The 17,663-nt window shown below is 36.5% G+C and overlaps 1 protein-coding gene across 2 annotated transcripts in view; it reads right to left on the reverse strand.

Annotated features, from left to right (window-relative positions):
• Window positions 1-17,663, reverse strand: part of KLHL1 (kelch like family member 1) — a 435,375-nt gene that overhangs the window by 140,270 nt on the left and 277,442 nt on the right. For both annotated transcript variants that reach the window (XM_049099352.1, XM_035704542.2), the window contains exon 5: window positions 863-1,075. In XM_049099352.1, the coding sequence (XP_048955309.1) occupies window positions 863-1,075 (213 nt within the window). The remainder of the gene's footprint in view (window positions 1-862; window positions 1,076-17,663) is intronic.

Consider the following 17,663-nt stretch of genomic DNA (forward strand, 5'->3'; position numbering starts at 1 on the left):
TAACTCATAACTCATCAGTAAAATGAGGCAGTTAGTTCACTTGGTGTCTGGATTCTCCTTAGCTCCAATTATTGAATATTCCATATTTCCAACTGCTAAATGCTACTACTTCATAACCGTGTACCATTAAGTAATATGTCTTATTTGTAAGATTTCAAAACTCTATGAATATACCCCAAGAATGTATTTTCATCAGAGAATGATCACATTATTGCATCTTAGGATAGATAAGAAGATAGATAGATAGATGATAGATAATAGATCTTCAAAATAGGGAAGCGGGGAATTAATTGCAACATTTAAAAATCTTCTAGATACTGTATTTAGATTAAGTACTTTACAAGTGCTGTCTAATTTTCTTTTCACAAAACCTTTGTGTGGTAGTACAATTTTATTTTATAGGTGAAGAAGTTGGATCTCAGAGAAATTAAGTGACATTCTCATAGTCATATGAGCATGAATCAGTATGTGGCAGAGATGGGAATCAGAGCCATTACTCATCATTTTCCATCACCACATATTCCTAAAAAGAGTATTTGATTAAAACTAAAAAAAATGTGAATAGTAATAAGTGGGTTGTGATGTTACTTTTTCTTAAATAATTAAACAATTGTAAAAAAATGGTAACAGTGAGGCATAAAACTTAGTTTGGGAAGTGGTTGGACTTTCTGCCTTCAAGTGCATGTGTGTGCGTGTATACGATAAAACATAAAAATTGAACATTACTATTTTACCAGATGCTTAATGGGTATTCTTTTTTATTTTAAATTATTATTATTGTTTAATTTACATTTTGATGTTACTTTTAATATAGAGCTTTTTAGAACATAATAACTATTAATACAGCATCACATACAATTACCTGTGGTGGAAGCAGCGGCAGTCTTATAAAGGCTAGAAGCATACTCAAGTCATTGCATCTCCTCTGCATGTCATACTTGACCCACATCATTAATGCATGGAAGATAGTTTCTTCGTCAGGAACATTTACATCATCACTGGCCAGGAGTTTATGGAGCTCCTCAGCTGGAAGCAGTAAAAACTCTTGATTTCTCATAACTTCCATTATGTTTTCCTGCAGGGAGAAAACATCTTGGAATAAATTTGGCTTCACTTTGATTTAGCTGGGAAAGCATCTCAGAATGAAATGAGAAGTCGTCAATAACCTTTGTTCTCATTATAACATAATCCTTGAGACTTAATCCTTCAGAAACTAGAAGCTGTTAAAATGAAAGCATTGTAATTGTAATTGAAGTGTAAATGTATCAGAGACAGCACAGATCTTGTAATAACTGGAGGATTATAATGTTGAGCTTTGTTATGCAGGCAGAGTGTACTAAGTGATTAAATGTTCAAGTTTCAAGTGGACTGCTATGTAAGGTTTGGTGAACATGAAAAGAATAGCATTTCAAATTTTTTAAAGCTTGACTACATATACATAAATCAGAAAGTGGGAACGAAATTACATAGAGATAAGTAACATTATAAGATGCATCACTATTTATTTAGAAGGGAAAAACAGGACAGATAGGCTATAGAAGTCACAAAAGCACATATGTTCCACCCTTTTATTATCTCTCAAAACTTCCTCCTCTCATGACAATTTCTCTGGCTTAATTTAGATTCCCATTTATTTTCTTCCAGATTGCTGCCATAACCTTCTAATTACCCTGCCTGACTCTATTCTTAGCCTCTTTACCGTATCCTCTATAATAATGCTAGAATAATTGTTCTACCACATAAATATCATGGCTTGCTTTGGTTTGGTCTCCTTTGTCTTTTGGTTCAAATCTCTTGGTGAAGTACACTACTTCTTTATGATCTGACATCTTCCTGAGTCTAAGACTATATTTCTTAACCTTACTTGTGTTCTAGTCACAGTTACTTAATCTTTCCATTTGCCATCCTGTCAGACATGTCCCCTCTCACTCATCTATTGCTTAAAATGACTTATATCCACTTTTTCCTAATTTCTGACATTTTTAAAGACTCAACTCAAAAGCAATTTGTGATATACGGGTTTCTCGAGTCCTCGGTTCACTCGAATGGAATCTGGCTACCCCGATTCACCATGCGTGCTCAGTGGGTGGTATTTATATCCCTGAGATAGCAGTTACCAAACTGCGGCCTAATCTTCAGTGCCCTTAGGGGTCTTAACTCAAACTTTAAGCTCCTTGGAACAGACACCTTAACATGGCATATCTAGATCCTGGAACATTACAGGTGAACAGTACATATTTATTGAATTGGATGTGTTGGTAATATTTGTGGAGACAAATAAAATTTTGGAAATAGTACAACAGAGCGGTGCAGTGTTTTTCAAATACACTTTAAAAATGACTTGCCAAAACCCTTCTGATATTCTAGCAGAGAGGGTTTGTTGGCTGATATATGGTTAAAGAAGACAGATCTGACTGGCTGCCTCTATTGTTCCACCAATCCCCCATTCTCAATTCCAAGGAAGATATAATTAAGGTTTTTCAGAGAATAGTTTAAAAGCCACTGTTGTGGTAGAAATCTCAATACATGCATAGTGTAGGAAAAAAAAACCTGAAACAGATTCAACTAGATACTTTCCCACAAAGGCATTATGACTAAAGCTGAATAGAAGGCTCAGCAAATGCCCATTACTCTGTATGTCAGAGAAGACCCAACTTATTTTCTAAAAGAGACCTGATCCACCTTTTGAGTGTTATCCTTGGAACTGAATCCAAGGCTTGAAGTGCCTTCAGCTGTACACAAAAGAATCTCAGCTTTTAGTTTCGTTCAGGTCATATGGCATATTTGATGGACATCACAGAATAGCTGATGTCCTAGAAAATTTTGTTCCCTGTGTTCCCTCTGTGCCTAACACAAATTCTATGTAAATTATAGGTATCCAATATCTATTAACTGAATTAACCAATTGAGTGTTCTGAGATGTAGTGCCACCAAGTTTCTCTAAAGAACTATGGTAAGATAAAGATGTTTTTGGAGAATCTTTGAAAGATTTCTTGTCCATCTATTTTTCCAGTTACTGAAAAATCTATGCCTCTGTTAAACTACACACAGAACTGTATAGCTAAACCATCAGTATATAGTATGGGGTACGATAAAAAAGCAGGTCTATTAAACTCTTAGTGGTGTCTATCAAAGATATTGTTTAAGGCATATTTTGTTATATTTTACAGCAGCCTCTTTATGATGACCCTTGGGAGAAATTTCTTGCAGGTTTTAGTAGCGAGAATAATTGCACTTCTTCTGAGTAAATTGGTTTGCTTTTATCATGGATGTTGTAAATTATGAAATTGATCAGATTTCTCTTTTTATTTGGCTTCTAGAAAACTTAGAGTTAAATTGAAATCTATCTGTTAAGAAGGTAATAGTCCTTTATAGTATGATTTCTTTTTTAGACAGCTCCAATAATAGTTTCATTTAATAGCCCTACAGCAGATTTTTTTTCTTTTATCCCTACATCTTTTTTAGAGCATATTCTTTTAATTTTATATCTTTGCAAGCCATACTACATTTTGGGGAATTAGCTACGTGGTTTGTAAAAACTGCTATAAATAAACTGGACATTAGGAGCTAATATCAGATTATTGGATTTTTCATACTGTCCCATATATTATATTGTTTATTATTTTTTCTTTATGTATTTTAGCGTTCTAAAGTTCTCTTTGCTCTTGTTTGTTTTCTCCATCAAGTCTCCTTTTCGTGATATCTTGCCTGATATTTTCCTGTTTTTTGCAATCTATTTTCTGGAACTTGATTGTTTTAATTTCATTATGTTATATTCACTAAAGAAAAATGTAAATTCACACTACTTTCCTTAACACTGCTTGTGTACCCCTGGTAACTCCTTGTGTGAGAAGATCAAGTAGTGAGAGGCATCAAAATTCTTTGGCCTGTTTACCTTTTGTACAATAACTTTAAATTTATTCAATAATTCATTCTATATAGATTTACTGAACACTTAACATATGGTCCTGGATAATTGCAGTAAGAACAAAATGGATTTGCATCAAAAAGCTTACCACACATGGGACACCTATAAAATGTGCAGTGCTTATAAAATGACTTGTCAACTCAGAAAAGCAGGGTTTTCAAATGGACCTAGAACACTAGGTAGGAGAGTAAATTAGAAAATGGAAAATGGATAGATATAGTGTTATGGCTAAGGGAAAGTATATAAACAAAGGCATAATAGCAGGTAATATAGTATAAAGTACCATATATGGAATGTCAATTTGATTAAGAATGAGCACAGAGAAATTATGAGAAATAATATTGAAAGGATAATTTAGACCATATAATGGAATAAATTTATTCTAAAACTTTGACAGTCTCTCCATTAAATGGGAATATATGTATACATATATTTTTATACATAGATTGAAATATTTATTATAAAGAAAGATTTTAGCATCAAACTTAAGTTGCCACTACATAAGACACAAACAATCTTTATTAATTACAAGGCTAAATTCTACTGTCTACTGTCTACTTTTTCTATTTCATAATACTTTAAAATAATTTTGGTAGCTACAAAAAAATTCACAATTTTGTTTTATTCTAAACAGAATTTTCTTACCATTTTTATTTAGCTATTTCCTGAATTTGACATAAACATTTTCTAATATTAATTTTCTTCTCTCCCTTAATTATATTTATTGTTTTTCTCTTATCTTATTATTGGCTATATATTAATAAGTAGTAATTATTCAATTTGAAATTCCAGTGGAAGTTTATTTTTATTATTTTTTTAAGATTTTATTTATTTATTCATGAGAGATACAGAGAGAAAGAGAGGCAGGGACACAAGCAGAGGTAAAAGTAGGCTCCATGCAAGGAGCCTGATGTGGAACTCGATCCTGAGACTCCAGGATCATGCCCTGAGCCCAAGGCAGGCGCTAAATCGCTGAGCCACCCAGGGATCCCCAGAAGTTTATTTTTCTACATCATTTTAAAAGCTAACAATTAATGATAATATATGTAAGTGGAATATAAGGAAGTGCATTCAATTATCATATTTTAGTTATCAATTTAGTTTAAAATCTGGGTATTAAATTGTAGTAAAATATTTTATTAATGTTCAAATAACTTTAACATAAATTTTAATGTTGTTTACTTCATTAACAGCTACTACAAATACAATACATTATACACTATTATGGTTAACTCAAAGATACTGCTCTGTTATGAATGTCTACTGGGTTAAAACTATTTCACCATCTTGCACTTTGTGACCAGAAGTCAGTTAGAAGAAGCTCCTAATCACTGCTTCCAACATTATGTTGGGAAGGTTAATCCTCCAGATCACCACAGAATCTCTGGCTTGATTCCAAATCACTGGAGCCTATGGAATTCATTTAATTGCCCATCTAAAAAGTTATTGGTTAGAAAGAGGAATTCTTAGGAGGCTACCAAATAAATGGAAAAATGAAAATTTGAGGCTGAGAATTGGCTACATCTCTGCTTAAGGTTTATTATATAAGAATGAAAATGTAGGGATCCCTGGGTGGCGCAGCAGTTTGGCGCCTGCCTTTGGCCCAGGGCGCGATCCTGGAGACCCAGGATCGAATCCCACGTCAGGCTCCCGGTGCATGGAGCCTGCTTCTCCCTCTGCCTATGTCTCTGCCTCTCTCTCTCTCTCTCTCTCTCTCTCTGTGACTATCATTAATAAAAAAAAAAAAATCTTTAAAAAAAAAATGTAAATTTTGGGTCTAACGTCTGAATTCTAAAATTATAATTCCTTGCATCCTTTGCAAGGAAATTTTTGAGAGTTTCTGATATATGCATGATTCTACTATTGTCAGGGACAAAGTTGAAAAATACATATCTTGATTTCCAAAGCAGAAGTTACATCATGTACCAGATTGAGTAGTGTATACCAAAACTTCATATTCACTTGGAACCTGATAATGTGGCCTTATTTGGAAATAGGGTCATTGCAGATGTAATTAGTTAAGCTAAATTAAGGCCATCCTGGATTAGAGTGGGCCCTCATCCAATTACTGGTGTGGTAAATGACAGAAACAGGCCTACAGTGATGAGAACACTATGTAAAGACAGGGGTGACACAGAAGGAAGAAGGCCACATGAAGGTAAAAGCCATGCTGCCAAAAAAGTTAAGGAATGCCAAGGATTGCTAGGAACCACCAAAAGTTGGAAAAGGCAAGGAAGAATTTTTCCCTAGAAACTCCAGAGAGAGCATGGCTCTGCTGACATCTTGATTTCAGATTTTTAGTCTGAACTATAAGAGAAATTTTCTGTTGTTTTAAGTTATCCAGCTTTAAATACATTGTTATGGCAGCCTTAGGGAAATAAATATCATAAAAGAAAGTAAAAAAAAAAAAAGTTATGTTAAAGACTCTCACATAAACTTAAGAAAGTATGATAATTATTCCCAGTCTTTTACATTATAATTGCTAGGCTCTTTATTTTATGGAATGGTGCCTTTGAGAAATATTAGGTTTCTAATGATCCAAAGGAGTGTGAGGGACAGGAAAAAGTGATCTCCTGTTAGTATCCAGATCTATCTATCTATCTATCTATCTATCTATCTATCTATCTATCTATCTATCTATCATCCCTCTATCTATCTACCATCTATCTATCTTTCTATGCCTCTAGCATTTAAATTTTCTAAACGAGCAAGTTGGGGAGAGACACTTATTCCAGTTATCAAAGGCATCTTGTATCAGCTACCTTAAAGTTGCTATACTGATATATTGATGTCAGGACTAACCCTTTCAGGTTAAAACCAATTTTCCTGGGCTTTTGATTATTTGCCTTCTCTGAATTTTTTATTTTTAATACTTGTGTTAAAGTTGCTGCCTCAACTCTTGAATACTATCTCAGACTTTTTTTTAATTTTTTTTTTATGATAGTCACACAGAGAGAGAGAGAGGCGGAGACACAGGCAGAGGGAGAAGCAGGCTCCATGCACCGGGAGCCCGACGTGGGATTCGATCCCGGGTCTCCAGGATCGCGCCCTGGGCCAAAGGCAGGCGCTAAACCACTGCGCCACCCAGGGATCCCTATCTCAGACTTTAAAGGGAACAGAGACTCATTAAGAGATAGTCACAACTTGTTATTTTACAGATAAGAATGCAAAGGCTGGATACACAGTCAAGGTAGGTCTGGGGATTCAGTCTTTTGTCCTATTTCATTACCTGGACTGTCTATACTTTATTAGGTTCCCCTTCTGGTTCTCCTTTGTTCATCTAATTTAGACTTACTGTCTTACTTTGATCTGTGCAATATGTATGCACTGATTCTTAAGTGTTCACCTGAACCTGTTTCCACCTTTTTCTTGATATATCTGAGTTCCATGATGTGTCATGGTGATTATGGAGAGTCAACATATTAACACTGACTTGGACAGTTGGTCAGGATTTAGATCCCAACCCTGCTATCCACTGGTGTGTGATTAAAAAGTTTTTTTTTTTTTTTTTTGTCTGTAAATGGGTTAAAAATAGTATCCATTGTAAAGCACTGTTGTGAGGATTAAGTGCGAAGATTAAATTAAATTTACTGTTCTCAGTCAAGTATCTGACACTGAGCAAGCATTAGAGAAGCATTAGCCATTACTAGTAGGCATCTGAGCCTACCCTTCACTTTAGTCTGCTATTGTTAAATGTATTGCCTACATTTACATTTTCTTTAACTTCCTTATTTTCTTTACTGATTATTTGGTCCATAAGTCATTATCAAGTTTTTTTTTTTTTCTGCCTAGTATATTTATGCTACTAAAACCACTGAGACTAAAAAAGGGAAAGTTCTGGCTCCTAAGAAACATATTTTCTAATGAGAAGGGAAAAAATGGGGGATTTAATGGAGTCAAAGGTAAAGAATGAAAGTGGAATAAGGAAGGTCAAGGAGGAGTTTCAGTTAGGAGACACACACCTTTCCATTCTGGAATAGCAATTTCCAAGACAAGGAAATGTTTTTCATGCAATCCTAGATTTACAGAGCACCAAAGAAATATTGATAGCACATGGTCTGATTCTCATATCATTATCTACCAGGATTACAGATGGGAATTTCTATGTCCTCATATAATCTCAAATTGGAAACTATCTTTAAAGACACTTAGTTTAATGTATATTCCATGTGCTTCTCTGTGCTCTGCTCACCCAGTGACTATTTTTTTTTTTTTAAGATTTTGTTTATTTATTCATGAGAGACAGACAGACACAGATACAGTCACAGACACCGACACAGACACAGAGCGAGAAGCAGGCTCCATGCAGGGAGCCTGACATGGGACTCAATTCCAGGTCTCCAGGATCAGGCCCTGGGCTGAAAGTGGCGCTAAACCACGGAGCCACCCGGGCTGCCCATCGCACAGTGAGTATTTTCAATGATGGGAATTACTCCATTAAGAAAACCTACATCACACATGAGAAAATGCTCTGCATCACTTGCCATCAGGGAAATACAAATCAAAACCACAATGAGATACCACCTCACACCAGTGAGAATGGGGAAAATTAACAAGGCAGGAAACAACAAATGTTGGAGAGGATGCGGAGAAAGGGGAACCCTCTTACACTGTTGGTGGGAATGTGAACTGGTGCAGCCACTCTGGAAAACTGTGTGGAGGTTCCTCAAAGAGTTAAAAATATACCTGCCCTACGACCCAGCAATTGCACTGTTGGGGATTTACCCCAAAGATACAAATGCAATGAAACGCCGGGACACCTGCACCCCGATGTTTCTAGCAGCAATGGCCACGATAGCCAAACTGTGGAAGGAGCCTCGGTGTCCAACGAAAGATGAATGGATAAAGAAGATGTGGTTTATGTATACAATGGAATATTACTCAGCTATTAGAAATGACAAATACCCACCATTTGCTTCAACGTGGATGGAACTGGAGGGTATTATGCTGAGTGAAGTAAGTCAGTCGGAGAAGGACAAACATTATATGTTCTCATTCATTTGGGGAATATAAATAATAGTGAAAGGGAATATAAGGGAAGGGGGAAGAAATGTGTGGGAAATATCAGAAAGGGAGACAGAACGTAAAGACTGCTAACTCTGGGAAACGAACTAGGGGTGGTAGAAGGGGAGGAGGGCGGGGGGTGGGAGTGAATGGGTGACGGGCACTGGGGGTTATTTTGTATGTTAGTAAATTGAACACCAATAAAAAATAAATTAAAAAAAAAAGAAAACCTACATCATTTTTGAATAGCCCTATCAGAAAATTGTCCTCATTTTGAAGTAAAATCTTCCTTCTTATAATTTTCTGACATTAATTTCAAGGCAGATCTGTTATTTATTCTCTTGACCAGTTATTCAAACATTGAGGATTCTATTTTTTCTCTCTTCTATCATACTTTTTAAAGGCTAAAGAATTATCATTCTTTAATCTTCTAAAGGATCTTAATCTTCAAAACCAGAGAACAATGCTACAGCGGAAGATACAATCTTTGCTGAATCTCCCCTGAAATACCTGCATTCGTCTCTTTATTCCTTCAGCAATGAGAACAATAAAATAAAAATAAAAAATATTCATACAGACTCTGTGTTGTTTATTTGCATACAACTTTTTAATCTTTCCCAAGGACCTTTTCCAAGTAAATGCAGGAAAACAAATACTAAACAATCATTGATAAAAATCTAATTTCAATCACATGTATATATATATATGTAAACATACACACTCATATCTAGCTACTATTATTTAGATAATCAACCAAATGAAAGAAATGTTCAAAGAGTTGACAGTGTGTATAGATTTTTTTTTTGTCAGTTTTGTCAGTGCTTATGAGATGACTTGGAATATAATTCTTTATATATTTGGATTATATATCAGACCCTTCTTTAATATAACAGTATATTGTAATGGCCACACATGTTTTAGTATATATATATACATATACTTTCTTCTGAGTTTTCTTTAGCTACAGGAAAATGATTGAGATCCAAATCTGCCAAACTAAAGTGAACAGTTGCAAGTTTTCTTTATTAATTATTTCCCATCTATTAGGTGTGATTACTTCATTGGTGGCATTTTTTTTCCCAAAAAAATATTAGAGTACCAATGTTAAAATGAAGCATTTTGTTACAATTCCAAAACTGTGTCTAGTATCAGAATTTATTTCTTATGGCCATCTTTCTAGATATAGGACAAAATATAATTTTAGTTATATTATTCATATAAATATGTGGTTTATATATTATAAGTCATATATGTGATTCATATATTATAACTTTGTCTTTTCTGACAAAATGTTGCTATAGAGAGGTAAGATAATTTAGAAATTATAGTGGAAAGAGCAATAATTATTCATTAAGAAGGACTGGAGAAACATCCCATTCAAATACTCTCTGGTCAGGACTTCCTAGGCAAAGACACTTCTTTATTCCAAAATATCATCTCCTAACTTTGAAAATGGGTTTTACAACACCTAGTCTGTAAATCTTTTCTGATTTGCTTTTGAGTACATTGAGCTAAGGAAATAATTCCTAAACTTAACAATGTTATGCAAACTAAACAATTATTTTCATGGGACTCTAACCCTTGTAATAATTTGGTCTTCTGGGATCCCTGGGTGGCGCAGCGGTTTGGCGCCTGCCTTTGGCTCGGGGCACGATCCTGGAGGCCTGGGATCGAATCCCACGTCGGGCTCCCTGCATGGAGCCTGCTTCTCCCTCTGCCTGTGTATCTGCCTCTCTGTCTCTCTCTGTGTAACTATCATGAATAAATAAATAAAATCTTTAAAAAAAAATAAATAATTTGGTCTTCTTTTGATACTGGAAATGTACTGTTCAAAAACATAAATATGCAATATATATTATCTACTAATTTGTAGAAGGAGGAAGTGAACATGTACAAGTCATTTATAAACTTCTCTATCCAGAAAAGAAGCTCAGTCAGCCAAATTGTTCTTCCTTTTTTGGGGGGGTTTAACAGAAAAGTAACTAACCATTTCCAAACATATTAAATGCTTCACAAACAGTGTAACACTATGCATGCGTCAATTATTAGTCATAATAGTGATTTTTATGATTTACTGTTAAGTACATTTACTCCTTGGTTGAACCCAAACCTTTCTGCCGCCCCTTCCTTCATAAATTGCTCTGCATCAGTATTTCCCTAGTTTCTTGTAGATCTCTTATAGAAATCATTGAGAATGGCAGCAGATGGAAAAATTAGGAGGAACGTGATAATCTCCACACAATCTTTATGAGGCACATATTTGTGCCAGCCCATGGGAAAAATGGTATCATTGCCAATTAAATCAGGAGGCGATCAGCATACCTGTAAATTCAGAGTTGTTTCTTTTCACTGCATCAAAGTGTCCAGGACACTTGATCACATAATTTTTTTCTTTTTTTAAAAAGATTTTATTTATTTATTAATGATAGACATGGAGAGAAGAGGCAGAGACATAGGTAGAGAGAGAAGCAGTCTCCATGCAGGGAGCCCAATGTGGGACTCCATCCAGGACTCCAGGATCACACCCAAGGCAGATGCTCAACCGCTGAGCCACCCAACTGTCCCAAACATTTTCTTAAAGGAGTTATAATACATCATAAAAACGTAAAAATAACGATCCTATACAACTTTGCTAATAAAACAGAATTTTAACACAAGATAATATTTATGTCTTCCTTGAGAGGATATCTTGCAGAAAATTGACAAAGAGTCTTCTTTGGTGCATAAGAATGTATATTGTATTCAGTAGTTCTCATTCTGTGCTTATCCCTTATTGTAACAGAAAATAATTTTTTTCAGGACCAAAAAGGATTGCTTTGTCATCCTGTATTTATATAGTCTTTTGTTCTTATGTTTGTAAGCATAAGCGATTCACCAGGAAAGCCTGTTATATGCATAATCTAAAATAGCCAGACAGTTGGGGTAAAAAGTATGTGCAGAAAAAAAGGAAACAGTGAGTATAGAAATTACTTACATAACCACATTGATTAGTTTGCAGTTAAAAACAGCATTAGCATTCTGCAAAAAAGAATACATTACAATTTTGCAATCTTAAGGTTTAAATGGTCTCTATAGAATCATGTAAAATTTTAATTATAATTTTGCATTCATTTATTGCTTAATAAAATAATTTAGACTATTTTCCTTCTGGGGTGGACTAATTTACCAGTTGCTTACAAACAACATTAAAAATCACAGCATAGTATATTCTCTTATATTTAACCTATTTTAAAATTTTTAAACACCAGACATAACTGTAATCATTGTCAAAAAAATCAGGTAAAATCAAAAGCAAGCCATAAAAATTCTTCCCAAGAAAACTGTAAAATGAAAATGAATGAAGAGTAGACTTTATGTAAAATAATTGGAATAAAGGGGATGATCCCCTTACAAGTTATATAAATGTATAATAAATTTTCCTTCAGTTTGCCAAGTAACTTAGTTCACACCATGAATTTATCTCTCAGCAAATAAAAGAAGCATTAGCTACATTACAATATGTATATTTACATACAATGCATTAAATATGAAAGTTGCTGCCAAACATAATTTCATGGAATATTATATTTTATAAATAAGATGCAGTAAAAGAGACAAGTACTACCATGAAAAGTTAGATGTTCATACCTCACATAGCCTATATACTTTGGCATCCCAGAGAATTTCTATATGGAAACAGGCTGAGTTGCACCAGATAAAGCTCTAAGTTAGCCCTAGACAGGTGCCTGGCACACCAGACTTCTGGCAATGCAGTAAGTAATTAGGCTTATGATGTTAGTGGAAAGTGTGGAAAGCCCCTTCAAGATCATTTCATCTGGTAGCTCATGAAACTTTTGAGACTTAGTTTGCTGTCAAAATGAAGGAGGTAATCTCATTAAACATAGCGAGGGACAGTGGTGTCTCTTGGGATGTTGAGATGTACCACTAACGACCCCACTCACTAGAGTGCTTTGATTTTGTCTAAGGAGGAGGAAGAAGGTGCTATGAGAGGGCATGCACACCTGAGACCTTCTCCTTTCTCAGCTGATGGCTATTTGAGCTTTGGCAAGCTCACTGTGATGAGGTTGCTGCAAAGGGTATAGCAGCCACCCTTGGTTGTCCTTTGGGTTTACAGTGATGGTGTTGGAAGAGCTGGTGATAAAATTATTAACCAGACTCAGTTTTCTAGAATTTGTCCATGGTACTCCATTTGATTAAAGAGTGTATATAAACCCCCTCATGAGGTCAGATTAATTGAATTGTAACTATTGTGACTGGTACCTGACAAATTTCTCAGAATGCAAAAAGTAGTCAAGGACAAATCAGCCAAGACTTGATAAAGCAGAAAGAACATCATAAGAGTGGTAACTCCAAACTCCCTTTGGGTGACCTGAGTAAGGGACTTTTCCAAGAGATCTCTGAGTCTGATTGTTCAATAATGGGATCTCAAAGGAAGATATTGGAGTGCTTCCCATCAAAGAATTCACAGCTGAGTGGCCTAATAGAATCTACTTCATGATGGCCCCTGTGAATGACACAAGTCCTATCCACTCCCCGCTCCAATGAGTCTGGAGATGAATTAGAGAGCCCTGTCAACTTTTACAAGGACCTCTAGGCTGACTTTCAAAACTAAATAAGACTAGGAGTTAGGCTAAGGTTCCCTGTCTCTTCAGAGGAAGCCCTATGTCAAAGTCAGGTTTTAATGGGGCGATGGGAGAGAATGGACTTTTCAGCCTCTTTGTTTACCAGTACGACAGGTGGCTTTGATATTTGTAACACCTGGCACCAGGATGGGAGAAACAAATGATGCTCTCCAGTTTGAGATCTAAGGTCACCACCAAGAAGTCCCTGTTCAGCCTTGTCTATGAATAGATCCCTTTGGTTCCCTACAACTTCTATTGTTATGAATCTCACTATTGAATGTACTGTTGGTATAGATGTATTATCTACATGTTCTCCTGCTCACTTCTGCCCCCAATCCCTAATGGGCCCTCTTAGTGGGGCATGTGGAAGCCTATGAACTAATCTTATTTCTAGTTCCTTGGCCCATTGCCTCCCCAAAGCAATATCTGCTGTTCAGAGAGGAAAAAGAAGTAGCTATCTTATAACAAAGCTTTAGAAAACCGAAGTTCTCTGTAAGACTATTTCTTCACTCATTACCCCTATGTGGCCTATGTGCAAAGCCCCAATATTTGCCTTTATTTGTAGGTAGCTGGGTGCTATGATACTGCCTTTAGTACCAGCAGTACCTAGCATGGTAACTGTCATAGAGGCTAATATTGCCCAAGCTAACAGAACTTGGTATGTGGCAACTGATGTTGCAAGTGCTTTATTCAATATTGTTTTCTACATGGATGATTCAGTTCAATTTGTCTTTATGTGGAATGGATCACAAAACACCTTTAATGTCCTTCCACAAGGCTACCCAAATTCCTTGACTATCTGTCGTTTATCGTAGGCCGTAATTTGGAGAAAGTTTTGTACTGAGAGAACTAACCTGCTATGTTGATGATGTTCTCCTGGTGGGCTAAGACAAGGGCACTGTCCAAGAAGGACTGGGAACCCTATTGACTTATACATGGCAGCACAAGTGGGTCATTAACACAAACTAGTTACAAAGATGCACAACCCAAGTGATATTCCTTGGTAAATCTGGGAAAGAGCATGATGTCTCATTCTAGGGGAGAGTAGTGCCAAGCTTTTGACTTTTTTGCTCTGGCAAATTAAAAAAGAATCCCAGTAACTGTTGGGCTTCTTTGGCTACTAGGGCTCTCACATCCCCATAAAGTAGTTCTGATGGTACCCATCTATTGGGTTACCAGAAAAGCTACTGCCTTTGAGTGGGGCCATAACCAATAGGATGCTCTAGAGGCTTTCTATTCAGCCACTTAGTCTACCCTTCTTCTGGGCCCTACCAATCTACATTTGCTGTTTGAGTTACAGCAATCTCTTAGTTTGCCAACTGGAGACTACTAACAGTTGGAAACTGTAGCAGGTTACTGGCATCTATCAGGCTTTTGAACTTGTAAGCTCCTGGAGTTAGCCAAAAGGGAAAAAGCCTTTGAAGGGCAATTATTGGCCTGTTATTGGGCTTCAGTAGATTGGGAGCACATGACTCATTGCTGTGAAGTAGTTTTACTACCAGATATCCCAATAATGTCACACATCTGAACAAAGGACTCAATTTGTCTGGTAGAGGAAGCTCAGAGATCTCCTCTAGTGAAGTGGAAGTAGTACATACAGGATGGGGTGAAACTTGGCCTAACTAGAGTCTTGCAACTTCATGTGTTGGTCTCAGGAATCCACATCTAACATTTGGGCATATCAACAGAGAAGCCACTATCTCCACTGGCCCAGTGGGAACTCAGAGATAGAGACCTCCCTGGACTGTGCACAGGCCTGGTTCTCTTTCCAGTAAAGTTCTACTGGGACAGAATGATGTGTGGCTGTACCCAACCTGAGAGATCTGTCCCTTAATTAGTGCATTAAAAGACATGTGGAACAACAGGCAGAGTTACATGGGGTATAGATGGCTGTCCAGGCCACACAGCAAATGTTTCATGTTGATTTCACTGAATCATGGGCTATGGTTAATAGCCTGGTTGTATGGTAAGGTCACTGACAAGCCTCAGACTGGCATATACAAGAGGCATTCTCACCTCCTCTCTGGAGACTAGAGAATTCCATACAATTAGATCTGTTACCAACCAATAGGCTTTCTGTTAACCATGTGGATATTCACCAGAAAGTTCATTACACACAAAAAGGGAACATATCCAATGGACAGGCCACGTTTGTCAGCTAAACATTGAGAATGAATTGTTCTTGTCCCAGAGCAAGCAAATTTGCTGGGATCCATGGAGGACAGTCCAAGGAAATTCAGATAACATCCTAAATGGGACCTGTGGACTGCCACTTCTATCAGAAGCTGCCAAAACAGCATGCAAAAGCTGTCCTACCACCAGACTCTGGCCAAGAGTTCTAATTCTACTTGGGAAATTTTATGAAACAGTACTTCTCATTTGCCTTGCACATTTGACCAGGCTGTTTGTCCCCTTCTTTCAACTGTACACACTATTTATAGTTATTGACACCCCAGTCTTTATGCTGGGATTCTGCAAGAATCTTCCATCACCTTCAGCCCCTTTCCAAAGATTTGAATGATGGCCTATAAGGATAGCTATTAAATTGCAAGAGATAGAGACAATAACCTCCTTTTCCATTTTTCCTTCAGGTGCAGAGTTTGAGTTTTTTTTTACCTATAGGAATCTTGAAAAGAATGACCATCACCTTGACGTCTCTAGTTCAAACATTTTCCTTAAGGTGTCCCTGCTACTGTGTTCCAAGTAATCTCATGGGATGGACATGTGATATAAAATAGGTTGATTTATTTTTTCCTGGTCCACAAGAAGATCTTAGCCAGAGACTTTGGTTGACCACCTTTGGGTTTAGATCAAGTGTGCTATTCTTGCCCATGGTCCAGGATAGACTGTCCATGTTGCTGTTGATGTGGAGGATTCCCTCCAGTTCTGAACTGATAGCATATGATCACCTTCATCCCTGAGAGTGTAGATATAGGAGTGGAAGTGGGGAGAGTCTAAATTCTCTTCTCGTTTTCCTATGGGTACCCCATGCGACTTTCTCTTCCCTGAATTCATAGAGATACCTGTTCCAGGCACTTGCCACTGCTCTGAATTTGAATGGCAATTATATATACCACATACATCTTGATCCTATAGATGAGCATCTGATTGTCTTGCCACTATATGCCATATAGAGTGGACATTTCTCTGTGGATCTTTCTGATATCTCAAGTGCCCCAACCTTATTAATATGGACTCAAAGCATTGTTGCACACTGAAATCTGGCATAAGAGTAGTGAAATGTCTCTCTAAAAGTCTACAAACTCCTGTTAGAGATGGGAGTAACCAGAACATCTGGAACAAGGTGTTCTTCCACCATCAAGGCTCTTTTATTTTTCTTTCCATTAAGTTAGCAAACCTTTCCTCCCTACACGCATCCTCACCCTATTGTGTTTTTGCTACACCTTCGTTGTATATAGATCAATGACACTAATAAAGTAAAATAGTCCATTACAAAGCTTAGACAGAAAGGCTCTGGGCTGTCTAGAACGGACCCTAATGGATGTGGGACATCTTTCAGAGTAAATTAATAGTGGCTCAATTGTTGCTTTCAGTTGGCTCATTGTCCTAACTGAACACTTAGACATCTGGTTGCTCGATAGAGGATATATAGGTTTCCCACAAATCCAATATTTTTTACTTATTATTTAGTGTCTTTATTTTGTTTGGATTCCCTCTAGCTGCCATGTGGCAGGACATCAGCCATAAATGTAACTCTTAATCCTATGATTACTCTTATAATCGGTCTTATAATAACATCCTAAGGCAAGGGGAAGGGAAAAAGTCAGGTAGGGGGATTGGTGGGAGTGGAATCAGGCAAGGCCTTATGGTAGTGTTAAGTTCTCCACACATGATCCCACAAGATCTTACTTGCCCTTCTTCGACAAAGACTAAGTTAAAATGTCTTGTTAAAATTACACACATGTACACACATATATATGTAATGCAATTTATATAAAAAGTTATAGAATTTTCTATTAAGCATTTTTAGATAAAAGACCACATTTTATCTACTTGATGTGCCCTAAAACTCTTACTACATAATGGTAAATTTAAATCTTTGCTGTAACTTTACTGTTACCACAAATTTATAAGTATTCACAACACAA

The sequence above is a fragment of the Canis lupus genome, chromosome 22, assembly GCF_003254725.2.
Source record: "Canis lupus dingo isolate Sandy chromosome 22, ASM325472v2, whole genome shotgun sequence".
Taxonomy (NCBI): Eukaryota; Metazoa; Chordata; class Mammalia; order Carnivora; family Canidae; genus Canis; species Canis lupus.